This window comes from Cucurbita pepo, chromosome 19 (genome assembly GCF_057944985.1).
Source record: "Cucurbita pepo subsp. pepo isolate OVF chromosome 19, ASM5794498v1, whole genome shotgun sequence".
NCBI lineage: Eukaryota > Viridiplantae > Streptophyta > Magnoliopsida > Cucurbitales > Cucurbitaceae > Cucurbita > Cucurbita pepo.
In genome coordinates this window covers 1,492,694-1,506,739 of record NC_141816.1, presented here as the reverse complement: position 1 = coordinate 1,506,739, position 14,046 = coordinate 1,492,694, and the positions used below count along the sequence as shown (strand labels likewise).

At 37.1% G+C, this 14,046-nt stretch overlaps 3 protein-coding genes across 5 annotated transcripts; 1 reads left to right on the top strand and 2 right to left on the bottom strand.

The window, feature by feature from the left end:
- Positions 1–229: 229 nt before the first annotated feature.
- LOC147786589 (heparanase-like protein 2) lies at positions 230–2,536 on the bottom strand. The gene is made up of 10 exons (XM_087120209.1): positions 2,321–2,536; positions 2,201–2,237; positions 1,930–2,116; positions 1,689–1,837; positions 1,373–1,609; positions 1,093–1,282; positions 857–994; positions 650–749; positions 463–568; positions 230–432 (listed from the first exon to the last, which is right to left on the bottom strand). The coding sequence occupies exons 1-10, from the start codon at positions 2,534–2,536 to the stop codon at positions 230–232; spliced, it is 1,563 nt and encodes a 520-aa protein (XP_086976335.1).
- A 1,128-nt stretch (positions 2,537–3,664) lies between these two features.
- LOC111781054 (thioredoxin H-type) lies at positions 3,665–7,071 on the top strand. Its single transcript, XM_023661456.2, has 5 exons — positions 3,665–3,938; positions 4,807–4,878; positions 5,002–5,124; positions 5,988–6,110; positions 6,616–7,071. Exons 2-5 carry the CDS (start codon positions 4,858–4,860, stop codon positions 6,766–6,768), a joined length of 420 nt encoding a protein of 139 aa, XP_023517224.1. The 5' UTR covers positions 3,665–3,938; positions 4,807–4,857; the 3' UTR covers positions 6,769–7,071.
- Positions 7,072–7,357: 286 nt separating this feature from the next.
- On the bottom strand, positions 7,358–10,733 carry LOC111781600 (receptor-like protein kinase FERONIA). 3 transcript variants are annotated; one of them, XM_023662286.2, is made up of 2 exons: positions 10,384–10,733; positions 7,358–10,316 (listed from the first exon to the last, which is right to left on the bottom strand). In XM_023662286.2, the coding sequence occupies exon 2, from the start codon at positions 10,249–10,251 to the stop codon at positions 7,732–7,734; it is 2,520 nt and encodes an 839-aa protein (XP_023518054.2). In that variant the 5' UTR covers positions 10,252–10,316; positions 10,384–10,733; the 3' UTR covers positions 7,358–7,731. The 3 variants fall into 3 exon arrangements, with proteins under 3 accessions (XP_023518054.2, XP_086976375.1, XP_086976374.1); XM_087120249.1 differs by having other exon boundaries at positions 7,358–10,279; XM_087120248.1 differs by having other exon boundaries at positions 7,358–10,733.
- Between the last annotated feature and the right edge of the window lie 3,313 nt (positions 10,734–14,046).

Genomic DNA, 14,046 nt, shown 5'->3' with positions numbered 1-14,046 from the left:
TCATATAAGAATTCAAGGTCAAAATTTAAGGTTTGGATACATCGTATTGTCAACATGTAATAACAATATTGAGAAGTGCATAAATACAAGATGCATTCAATATTATGTTTTTTATTTGAAAAAATTATTTTTGAGACTACATGACTCTTGTGCATCTAAGATAAAATTAGTTGCTCTCGGGACTCAAGAACAAAAAGAGTGGGCTTAAAACAAAGGAGTGGCAACCGAATCAGTTGCATGCTGGAGCTACAAAGTGAGGGACGACAATGAAAGCAATGGACCAACCAGCAATATGTATAGAAGAGTTACTCTGACGGTAGACAGGTAGAAGATTTGGTATGTCTCCCTCTTTCGTAGTCTCCAATGGATTTCCATTTAAAAGCACCGTGGAACTTCTAACTAGACCATCTTTTGGAGTCAAATGGTATTCCTCTCTCGGTGAATCTATTTTCATTCTTTGACCTTTTGAAGCGTTTCTCCTACCTGAACTCAGGTTGATGTTGTTTTCAACGTCAATTATAAAGTCGGTTGTATTGCTCAAATTGATGAAAAGCAAGGTTACACCGGTCTACATAAAATGATAAATTAGGATCAATAAATGGTATCAAATAAAGTTTTAATTTATTTAAATCTAAAAACAACTTCTTACTCTTCCTCTCGAGCAATGGGCATAGCTACGAAGGTCAGAAGAGACATTATTGTCAATTTTGAGAACGCGGGGTCCCATGAGTCGATGAAAGAGAAGTGCACTAATCAAAAAAAGAAAATATCGAACCAAGTAAGAATTTGTTTAAAGATAGACGATTTGAAGACCGGAGAAGAAGTGATATAAATTTTATAAATTAGAAAGGGTTACCCATAGTAATCTGGCGTAGGAAGTAAAGTTGAGGATTTGATAACACCATAGAATCCACCGATCAAAGTTTGCCTACAATATACTTTTGTATTGTACATTGAAGCCATCCCGAGCTGATCCAAGTACCTAATGCATTCAATTCATTCTGTAAGTACTCGAGCATTGTTCTTTTCTTCATGTTTAAATGGAGACGAATCAAATCAAGAGGGAAAAAAAGTCGAAATAGATTTGATTACCAAAAACTATTGATAAATGTATAGGAAATATGAGGACTGCCACCCTGATAAGCTCCACCAGCTTCTCCAACCCAAGCGGCACCCCAAGGGGCATTCTTTTGAATCACGTTCTCAAGATGTTCAAATGTGTTCGATACTTGAGAAAGATACGTTGAATTAACGAACCTATAAACCAATTTGGGGTCATCACCTACAAACCAAAAATTGACTCTCAATACTCGTAGTAAGAATTTATATATAAAATGCATAACGAGGATGGTAGTAAGTATCGCAGCCAAACCTGCACCCATGTTATATATATGATGAGTGAGAACGTCGACAACTCCTGGTCCAGTTTTTCTAAGAAATTCCCCGTACCATTTCTCATCAAAGAATGCACCAGGTGCTACAATCATAGGTTTTTGTCGGGAGTTATTGTACAAACGATCTATGATTTCTCGAAGCTTAATAACGTCTTTTGCATATTGTGCAGCAGTAACACTGGCACCAATGCTATTAAGTCCAGCCAGTTCATTGCCTGTGTAGTGGCATACGCCTCAGTGAGCATGAACTAAAGTCGTTAACTCAACTAAGAGTAATTGAATGATTTAACTTACCAAACTCCCATGAATTTATTTGATAATTATTCTCTATCGTGTATTGAATAAGAGCTTCGGCATTGCTATAGTTCCAATTTCCTTCCCATTGAATTCCTTGCGTCTTGTACTTACCCAAGAGAGCGTTTAAGCCAAAAGTCACAATTGCCCTGTTACGTTAAAAAAAATATATATATATATATATCTAGTACAGGAGCGGTAAATAGAAAGTAAGAAAAAACACAAAAGAAAGATAACGTACCCTGTATTGTTGAAAAAGTTGTTCAAATCGTCCCACCTTTCCATGTACAAACATCCCACCGAGAAGTCAAACAACGAACCTTTGGTTGCTTGAAATGGGTGACAGGTTCCCTTGAAGCCGGCCCCAACGTTATAAATCAATTTGTCTTGTAAAGTACCTCCGACTCTAATCCTTAGAGACTTGAAGGCTAACGATAGAAGGCAAATTATGTTAGATTTTTAGCGGAACATCGTAAAGAATAAACATATTTATGCACGGTTAATACTCAAACCTTGAACTGCTTTGTTGATGATAGGAAGAGTTAAATCCTAGAACAAAACAGGAGAAAGAGTTGATTAATGAAATACTACGAATTGCATTTTCTTCTTGTTTTGATTTCGAATGTTCTCACCAAATTGAGCATAGAAGCATGACCATCCCAAACACAAAGTTTGGACCAACGACACTCGTCATGGGGCCAAATGTCTAAAGTTAAACAAACGAAATTCTCATCCGTTTCTGCTATTGTTGTGGTTACATCAACCACAATTGTACCCGTTGTAGCATTACGACCCAAAATGGTTGGGATGAAAGCAAGAACAAAGATCAATATCATTTTGTTTTCCATCGTGCAAACCACTCCTGTCCAACAATTGAAATGAGTCCAAATGAGAAATTTTATTGATAAATCATAAGCATATCAAAGAATCTTCATCAAAATTTTGACGGGTTGTCACTGTTACCTTTATATCCTTTGACGTCGTTGAAAGGATAGAACAAAAAAAGGATCCCGAAACTCTAAATAGAGAAAGGAAAGAGCGGAGTTTATATATACTTCATATTATGCCGTTATTACTTATGTTTTTTTTAATGTAACAGTAAAAAAAATTAATTCAAAATGAATTTATGAAATGCATTAAAACACAAGAGTCTAACGTTAGTTTCAATTTGTTGACTTTCATAGTTTAATAATTAATTTTTTTTATTGTGAATTAATTCTTTTTTAGAATTTTTGACGTTTTTTTTTTTATAAACTATTTTCAATTATCTTTTATGGCTTCTTAATTATTATTTTATTTTTATGTTCGTAGTCACACCTCTCTCGTCTCTCCTAAGCTCGAGTGAAAAAGGAGTACATGAATGAATCAAAACCACATTCAAATGAGAGCGATCGTGATAATAGAACCCGTATTGATTTATAGAAATACTTTTCGCTCTTAGAAACAGTTGAAGACAAGCAGATTTCTCGAGCTTTCACTGTTGAAGTATGCACATTTATCAACGAACACTATCTTCTTAGTTTTAACTCTTTCTATTTTACTCTCTCGTCCTATCTCACATGTTTATTTATTAATTTTAATTTTTTTGTGTTATAATTTTTTTTAGAAGTATTGATCGACATTAATATTTTATGGATATTGGCATTGACTTTTCAAAAAATACTCTTGAATTTTCAAAAGTGTCAATAATACCCTTAAGCTTTACGATAAAATTTCTAAACTACCCCTAAATTTTTAAAATGTCAACAATACCCTTAAAAGAAATTTAAAAATACCTTTAGGGTTAGATTCGGAAAGAAATTAGTATTTAAAAAATACTTTTAAATTTTAAAAATATTTTCTCGAGCAAAAATACAAAATTTAAAAGTATTTTTATTAATTATTTAATAAAAATGTGTTTTAAGGGTCAAAGAAAAGCATGCTTAAAAAAATATGTTAATTTGTATGAAGTTTCTAAGCATTTTCATATGAAAATTCCAAGTCTCCATTATGCGGCTGAGTCAAAATCCAAGAGAGTGAGAGACAGATAGGCCCTTTTCTCATCGTCCTTAACCCACAGCTTATGGGGTTCAGTCCTTTATCCCCTCCGATTTGACCCTTTTCTGAATTTCCTTAGCCTTTCTTCTAAATCGATTACCAGAAGAAGGGTTTTCCACGAACCCCGTGTGGGTTTTTTGTTCGCTCCTTGCTCGGATCATCCTCTGCGGGCTGCTGAATTGACTCGAGGCTCCAATCCGGGTGTTCTTGAGGGTAATTTTCTGTGTTCTTTAATGGGATTCTGCTCTGTTCTGCTCTGCTCTGTTGGAATTGTTGTTCACTTGTTTGTTTATGAATCTGATGAGATGGGTTACTGCGTTTTTTTTTCATTTTTGTTTTCTATCTGTCTGTTGTGGAACTTAGAATTGGGGGAAAGTTGAGAAGTGTTCTACCCATGATTTTATTCGATTCCTTTCTGCTGCAGCTCCCTTTTTGTTTCCTTAGGGAATCACATTTTTCTTGGTTTACGAATGGTGAGATCCACATGGAGAGGGAAACGAAACATTCCTTGTAAGGGTGTGGAAATCTCTCCCTACTAGACGGGTTTTAAAACCTTGAGGAGAAGCCCTTGAAGGGAAAGTCCAAAGAGGATAATATCGCTTGGACTATTACAAATGGTATTAGAGACATACACCGAATGGTGATCGGAGTAGGGCTACACCTTCTCCATAGTAGACGCTTTTTAAAAACTTTGAGGAGAAGCCCAAAAGGGGAATCCCAAAGAAGACAATATTTGCTAGTAGTGGAATGGTATCAGAGCTAGACACCAAGCGATGTGCCAGCGAGGACGTTAGGCCCCAAGGAGTGAATTGCGAGATCCTACATCAGTTGGAGATTGGAACGAAGCATTCCTTATGAGAGTGTGGAAACCTCTCCCTAGCTAACGCGTCTTAAAATCTTGAGAGAAGCCGTTGAAGGGAAAGCTCAAAAAAGATAATATCGGCTAGGAGTGAGCTTGAGTTTTGATGACAAGGTCATATAGTCATTGCCCCTTATCTATGCTTAGCATAGGAGTTATATTATATGTCATGTGTTCTTCCCTTGATATCAGATGGTTAGACTGAATTTTTGCTTGTTTCAGCCTACCTTGTGGTTCATTGGACACTTCGAAATTTTGCACGTCGACCGTCAAATGGGACTTTGCTGTAGTAAGGTAGGAGTTGTTTTGGGACTTTTAATCTAATGATATAAGTCTTCGAGATTTTGGCTTGATGCATGTTTTATGTGTTGATTAACAATGATCTAACTGGGAGGTTATTGTGTCCACTGTTCCCAGCCTGATATCAAAGATGAGGAGTCTGAGCATCATGTTGAGTTTGGTGCTGGAAATGTGCATCTCATCACAACCAAAGTAGCTTGGGATCAAAAGCTCGAAGAAGCCCGTTCGGATGGCAAGATCGTAAGATTTTCATTTGAGTTGTTCGGTTACTGAGTGATCTTTTTCTTTTCTTTATTTTTGTGAGATCCCACATCGGTTGGAGAGAGGAACGAAACATTCCTTATAAGGGTGTAGAAACCTCTACTTAACAGACGCGTCATATAAACCTTGAGGGGAAGCCCTTGAAGGGAAAGATCAAAGAAGACTATTTGCTAGTGGTGGGCTTGAGTTGTTACAAATGGTATTAGAGTCAGGTTCTGGGCTGCGTACCAGTGAGGACGTTGGGCCCCTAAGGGGGGTGGATTGTGAAATCCCGCATCGGTTGGAGAAGGGAACGAAGCATTCCTTATAAAGGTGTGGAAACCTCTCCCTAAGAGACGCGTTTTAAAAACCTTGGGAGGAAGCCCTTGAAAGGAAAGCCCAATGAGCGGTGGACTTGGGCTATTATAAATGGTATCAGAGTCAAGTTTCAGGTGGTGTGCCGGTGAGGTCGCTGGCTCCCAAGGGGGTGGATTGTGAGATCCCACATTGGTTGGAAAGGGGAATGAAGCATTCCTTATAAGGGTGTGGAAACCTCTACCTAACATAAACGTTTTAAAAACAATGAGGGGAAGCCCTTGAAGGAAAAGCCCAAATAGCACTATGTGCTAGCGGTGGACTTGAGCTGTTATAAATGGTATCAGAGCAAGGTTTCGAATGGTGTGCCGGTGAGGACGCTAGGATAACACATTCATTATAAGGGTGTGGAAACCTCTATCTAACAGACGCACTTTAAAAACCTTGAAGGGAAAAGCTCAAAGAGGACAATATCCCCTAGCGGTAGGCTTGGGATATTACAATTTTTTTGATGAATCACTTTCATAATCGAGATTATGCATCGACAGGTGATTGCAAACTTCAGTGCGACATGGTGTGGCCCTTGCAAGATGATTGCTCCGTTCTACTGCGAATTATCGGAGAAATACCCGTCGTTGATGTTCCTAGTAGTTGATGTTGATGAATTAAGTGTAAGTAATCATTCATCCAACTATTGAGAAGTCGATATTTGATTGATTAATTATCCGCTTACTTTGCATTTAATTGACGTAGAAGGGTCCGTTTTTGTGGTTAACAATTGAGCTATGCTTATGTTAAATGATATAAGCATATATGTTGATGTAGAACAGGTGGTCTGAGCTCGGGTTTGTATACGTTTAAAATGCATTGTCTTTTTCTATGGGTTTAGCACCCTTTCACTGAGCCAAGACGAGGAGATTCGATACAAAGAGAGAAAGTGTGAGATCCAACATCTGTTGAAGAGGGGGAACGAAACATTTCTTATAAGGGTGTGGAAACCTCTTCCTAACAGACGCAATTTAAAATCGTGAGGCTGACGACGATACGTAACGGGCCAAAGCGGACAATATCTGTTAGCGGTGGGCTTGGGCTATTACAAAAAGATTTCGTTTTCGATAATTTTATGTCAACGTTAGGGTTGTCCTTGTTTTTCTCAGTATTCTTGGGATATTGCAGGACTTCAGCACTTCATGGGATATCAAAGCTACTCCTACCTTTTTCTTCCTTAAAGATGGGCAGCAAATCGACAAGCTCGTCGGAGCGAATAAACCCGAACTTCAGCAGAAAATTACTGCAATGGCGGATTCTCTGGTCCCCGACCGGCATTGACTTCTGGTAAGTATCATTTTGAAGCTCTGAATTGTGGATGTCTGTTTTATTTTCATCTGTATAATGATTCCTCTTTTCTGTGTATACATGTGAAGTTGACTATTAGAAATATTTATTGAGTTATTGAAGCTTTAGGTTTTGAATTATTGGTCATGTTCAAGAAAAAATAAGATTTGGAAGTATGTACAATCTTTTTCACGACTTATACTCGACCGTACTTGAACAGGATTTGTATTATAGGTTGTATAACCGTGTTCTTGGGTTCTACGTTTGTAGATGTTATTAATATCATATATTTTTACCCGTCGAACTATGTTGATATCAACGCCATAATGTCAAATAGTTTTGACTTTTTTAATTAAAAAAACATTTTTTAGTTCCTAAAGTTTGAGTTCGGTAGAATTTAGGTCTAATGAATTTTCAAACTTATCATTTTAACAGTGGAGATTTGAGTTTAGTACCATTTTGGTCCCTCTATCCAATTCTCTCTTCTCCTCTTCCACCGATGCCTCTTGTCACAATCGCATTTTAGCTCCTTACTCAGTTGAATTTTTAAAATGCTAAATCTCACCCATACAAATACATAAGATAAAAGTTCATAACTTGCTTAAAATTCAGATCGAGTCTTGTTGAAACAGTTCTCATGTTTCTTGGTTTAGTCACATACAAACTGATTGAATATGATATACATTCACGTGTTTCTACATCAACGATTTAAATCAAATTAAAGTTTAAATGCGTTTAAGCAGTCGATGATAGAGAACATAGTAGGCAAAATGAGTTGACATCGAATATGTTATACATACGAATCATACCAGCAGGCAGGATAACAGAAGCTTTTGCTTTGGATTTGAACGGATCTGTAGTAATTGAGAGAAAAAGCTTGTAGTTTTGATGAATCAGAAGTATATATGTATGGTGGACTTACTGAGTTTTGAGTGAGTTCAACCTCTCCTTGTGATGTTAACGACCTTTTGGGTTCAAGATCTGTGAGAAGACGGTACTCGGTGTCAACCCGTAGGAATCTTCACTGGCGAGGCTTCGGCCTCCGATGCTCATACTGATTCCGGTGCTTCTCGAGTCGGTTATGTTTCCATCCATGCCAGGGGAAGCATCAGGATCCATCTTCCCTTTGTAAGCAACGTCAAGCTGACCTTCGACTTCCATTCCGCTGCCTACCTCGCCGCTCTCTTCTGCACTCTCCTGCAGCTGCAATGCAAACTCTAGATTCCAGAGAACGTCGCCCATGGACGGCCTGTCAATGCCCTGATCGGACACACATTTCATTGCTGTCTCCGCGAACTTCTTGAGACACTCGGATGCAATCTTTCCCTTTAGGAACGTGTCGATTATCTGATCTAAAACGCCTTTGATGTAGCAATGAGCAGCCCATTCTGCTAAACTCACTTCCTCCTTGGGGAGTGTTGGGTTCAGAGCTGGCCGAGCGCATAGAACCTCGAAGAGAACGACACCGAACGAGTAAACATCTGATTTCTCAGTCAATTGCTGTCGTCTAAAGTATTCAGGATCCAAGTATCCAAAACTACCTTTCACTACAGTGCTAACATGTGTGTGATCCAATGTCGGACCAGTTTTCGACAACCCGAAATCAGATACTTTCGCCACCCACTTTTCATCCACAAGGATATTGGTTGTCTTCACATCTCGGTGAATAATTGTATGCTTGGCACCAGTGTGCAGATAATGCAGTCCACGGGCAGCTCCAACGCAAATCTCAAGCCTTTGCTTCCAAGACAATGGCGGGTTGTGGGACTTGTATAGATGCTCACGGAGTGTTCCATGAGACATGTAATCATAAACAAGGATCATTTCACAATTCTCTTCGCAGTAGCCAATCAATGAAACAAGGTGGCGATGGCGAAGCTTAGACAGCATTTCAATCTCAGTTTGGAACTCATGAACACCTTGCTCCGAGAGAGGGTTCCCACGCTTGATAGCAACTTTCCTAGTCCCACCATCAATTTCTCCCTTGTAAACTTTGCCAAAACCTCCCACTCCAAGTACTAAAGATTCATCAAACTCCCTTGTGGCAGCCTTGATCTGAGCAAATGAGAAGTGGCGGCAGTTGGAAAGCAGGGAGGATGCATAGCTTCCAGTTGCATTTGTCTCAGCCAAAGGGGAATTTCCATAGACAGAAAGAGTAAGCCATCCTGATTGTCCTGTAACAGAAATACAATCCATCCCACGCCGACGCTTAGCAGCAACAACAAAGAAACCAATGATCAGACCCAAAACAACTGCACCACAAACAACTCCAGCTATAATCGCCATCCTGTTCTTCGATTTACCATGAGATGATCCTGGGATGGCTAATGATGGATCTATAATCTCTTGTTTCGCTGCAGGAACAGGATTCGGCCCTGCAAGATTAGCATCCGAGTTGTTAATTTTGAAGATCTCCACTCCGTTCAAGATTGAATCATAGTAATTGGGTCGTGACTTGTGTGGATGCAGCTGGAGCCATAAATCCTTCTGCGGATCTCCATAACTTGGAACCATAACCACATAATCTTTGAACACAGGAGCATAATTACTTCCAGCCGATTCAATCACGTCAACACCCAGCGTAGCAGTTTGATTAAAGATGAAAATGTCGAACACTCTTTGGTTAACCTTCGTGAAACCTGCAGCAATCTCACAAAAATGGAGCCTAACAAGGTAAAAGAAGCCAGAATCAACAGAGAAAACCCATGTCAAATTATAATTCAGATTGACATTGTAATCAGGTCCCATAGTTCTAGCAGTAGAGTAGACATCAACCGGCGCAACATAAGTAGAAATACTGGGAGGATAAGTAATCCTTGTGTTCTGATCCGTAATCGTTGTCACTCCCTTTGCTGCAGCAAACAAATATGGAGAATCATCAAACCAAGGCCTATGCATCCCCGTATCAGCAGAAGGCGAAATATAATTCCCCCCGACATTCAACCGATGGATGTTCTCGAGCGCAGTGGTGTTATCCACAGTGAAAGGACTAGATTGGCCAACAATCAAAACAGTCCCGGAAGTTTCACCGTAAATATCAGGCATAGATACAATCTCAATCCCGTTAACAAACGCATAAGCCTTTGGATGAGTGGGGGATGGAGTGAAAGTCAAGCTCAACCTTCCATTTTCAACATTGATCGAGTATTCCTTAACGATAGTCGCAGAATACAAAGCCTCAGCGGTTTGTGAAGCGCTGAAGTTATTAAGGAGAGTATAGGTTTGAGCGGAAACAGAGAATCGAGCATCAGATGCATCAAGGCCGCCATAGGAAGAAGGATAAAAGTACAGACGAAGGAATAAACGAGTAGGAGCCACAGGAAAGGTATAGGTGAAATTAGAGTGAAAAACCCTAGCCGTCATGAAAGGAGTTTCAAGAACTGAAGGAACCTGAGTAGCGGCTCTCGATGTAGTGCTATTCCCTGTCGCGGGAAGAAACTTGGATTTGTCATCGGTCATCCATTTCCGGCCATCCATGTCGTCGGCAGTGGAAGGTCCTCCACAACTGAGGAGGATGAAATCCCGAGGGATGTAGTTTTGTGCTGAAGTCACATGAACATTGAAGAACAAGAAAACGAAAACACAGATAGATGCAAATGCAAGACGTACGTGATGGATTTCCTTCATGAATCAACTCGAAAACTTGTTCCAGTAGATCAGAACAAGATGAACAGCCAACTCGAGAAGAATCCAAAGCTTCCTACACAGAAATCGACAGAACAAGAAGATAATAACCAGAGCCGAACATGAGGAAGCAACGAAATCAAATCCAAGAAATCACGAGCCAATGGAGATGAATCAGATCGAGACAAAGCAAAGAAAACTCAGAAAATGGAAGCAAAATGATGGGGTGAGAAGCAGAGAGAAGAGTGTGAAAAAATGGTGGAAGGCCTGTAGAAGACAAAGAAACCAGAGGAAATGGGGAAGAAGATGAACATGGTGGCAACCAATGGCTTCGGGATCAAACCATTTATTCAATTTTTTAAATTATTTTTTAATAAAAGTTTAATATGCAAAAAAAAAATTATTTTATTTATTTCAAAACAACGTTCACAGCCCAATTTTTTATATATACTTTTTAATAATTAAAAAGATAATTATCCATTTAAATATATATAATAATATAATAAATTTGAAAACTAAATTAATAAAAAAGAGTACTTTTTCTTTAAAATATTTTTGAATTTTTAAATTTTTAATAATATTCTTTAAAAAAAAATTTTACTTTTAACCTAATTTGACCAGAGATAAAATTAGAAAAAGAAAATATATATATATATATATATATATATATATATATATATATATAATATTTTTATTATATTTAATAGAAAATTAACCATATATATTGTTTTCGAACTTAAACCATTAATAAATATAAATTTAATATTCATATCTAAATAAATTATTTACCAAATCTTAAGGAGTTAAAATTGTAAAAAATTAAAGATTGAGTTTGTGGGGAATGTTACGTTATGACCAAATGAACGGTGGATCTGAGAGGAAGAATTTAATCGGACGGTCAAAAAAAAAACGAAACTCAAAATAATACTAATAAAATTAAATAATAGAACTATTATATTACAAAAAATATATATATATTAAATTTAAAAATATAGTTAAATTGCTACCTTCATTTCAATTATTGGGATTTTATTCCCAAACAACTACCGGTTATTTTTGGAAACTTGGCTGACGTGGCTGGGGTCCACCACTTTTCTATTTCTGGCTGACGTGGATAAATCAGTATATATCAAATAATTATATTTTTTCGTATTTTTTTTTATGGAGACTGGTTAAGAATCACGGCTCTATACAATAGTATGATATTGTCCACCTTTGAACATAAGGTCTCATGGCTTTGCTTTGTGCTTCTCCAAAAGGCCTCGTAGCAATGAAGATAGTATTCCTCACTTATAAATTCATGATCTTCTACAAAATTAATAAATGTGGGACTCACTTATAAATTCATGATCTTCTACAAAATTAATAAATGTGGGACTCACTTCCAACCATCCTGAATAGACCATAAATTTTTTTAAAAAAATCAATCATCATTTTACATTTTTTAATTGATTCTAATAATTTTTATTATTAAAATTATTATTTCAATATTAACCTGCGTAGACTAAAAGTCAACTTGTTTTATTTCAATATTGACCTGCGTAGACTAAAAGTCAACTCGTTTTTTTCTTAATTTACAATGATGACTTGGCATAATGGAATAAGCTCCCATATATAATAAAGCTAAGTGGACCAAAGATTTTGGAATATATTTAAACCCAAAGAATTTAATGGTCCCTTGGGGTCAAATCAATTCGATCATTTTAAATTAAAGTTTTAATTCATATTGAAAAACGTCATTAATATCAAATGTCACTGAGAAAATATCTTTTCGTAAAGTAAATAAATTTAAAATAAAAAAGTTGTAGGATTTGTAAACGAGGTATACAAAACCTATTTGGATTTCTCAACGAAGAATGCTTGTGAAAGAGAGTGTGGGTTGATCGAGTTGAGGATACATAGCTCGATGACCAACAAAAGGTGGGAATAGAAAGAGGTGTATGTTGATTTCCCGTTGAAGAATGCTCGTGAAGGGATTGTGGGTTGATCGAGTTGAGAATATATGGCTCGATGGGAATAAAAGAGGGTTAGTTGCCACAAGCAAAATACCTATTATTAAGTATCATCTTAGTATAAGTACTGATTTATCGTATCTAATACCATGAGCGGATAGAAGTTGACAATTAGTCATATCCCTCTATAGTACATTTTGGGGCATTTTTGCCCAGGCGGGTGTCGACGTGATTCTGGTGAACGGTCATACACCCCCATTTTGACCCGATATGAAATGGTAAAGGCCTATCTAGGATGAAAGCATAAAAACTGTATAATACGTATATTTATTTAAGTTAATTTTTTAAAATATATATTAAAAATTAATTGTAAATTTGAATTAATGTCTAAAAATAAAAATAAATAAATATTTTATCTACCCAATACAACCATAAATTGAATAAATAATTGGAATAACCTAAACCAATCCAACTCAATCCAACCAGTTAGGTTGGGTTGGGTCGAGTTCATTATTTAATAAGAGTTGTATGAGTTAAAAATTTACAATCCAGACCATTAGATTAGGTCTAAAAAATGTCTAAACCCGACCTAACCCAATCTACAAACACCGATAATTATTTATTAAATCGATAAAGTGGGTTTAAATTTTTAGTGTCGAATTTGAGTAAAAAGTAAAAATAGCACTAACCTAAAATATTGAACTTTATTTTTGTTAGTGGTAAAATAGTAATAATTTCCAATTCCTTTGGCAATAGTCATATGAATATAATTATTTTAGCTTATGGATTCATACCAAACAAATAATAATGATATTGGAAATTTGTATTTTATTTCAATTTATTTTAATTATGCTTACAAGACTAAGACTTTATGTTACATTAATTACTTTTTACTTTGTTTTAGTTGGTTTTGATGTAATTAAATAAAATTTGTCTAATTTAATGTTTGGTTTAATTACGAGAGACGTTCTTTTAGTCAACTTAAATACCTGAGGTTTGATGGAAGAATTCAATGTTAGAATTTTCTTATAGTCGATTTGTAACGAATAAAAATAATAATAATTTCAGTCGCTAGAATTTCTACGATCCATGCGGAAGCACGCTCCACGACCATCTTTCAACAAAGCTTCAGTTCCTGCAACAAAGAGAAAAAAACAAAGAGAAAGTAAAGGAAATCTGAGAGAGATGGAGAATTCGTAGTTTTCCTCGAGAGAAAACCTACGACTTGAAATCGTCACCCCGACACCTAAACTGACCAACCAACAACGAAAAATTTCTCATTGGCCTAAATACATCCACCAGAGCAGATCAATGTCGTGTTGTTGTTACTGTTGGAGAAAGGAAATTGAAAATCGAATTTTTGGAGAATCTTTGATCTACCCCCACGAATGTCCAACAACCACGAAATTTCGTGGGAGAGAAGAGGAGTGAACAGAGAGATAGAGAGAGAAAAATGTGGAGAAAGAACGTCAGAAGACGTCATGGGAAGGAGAGAGAAATCGCGTCGGAAAATTGCGCAGGAGTCAGGTAAGGATAAAGAGATCCATCGGATACCCGCGACCTGCTCTCCAACCCAAGTTTCCCATGAACTAGCCTGCTAACCCACGACCCAACAACTTGTAACTTGAATCACTAACCTGGCCTACAACTAAACGCACCTGATGCCCACGTGCAAGTTGCAGCACGGCTTTCAGCG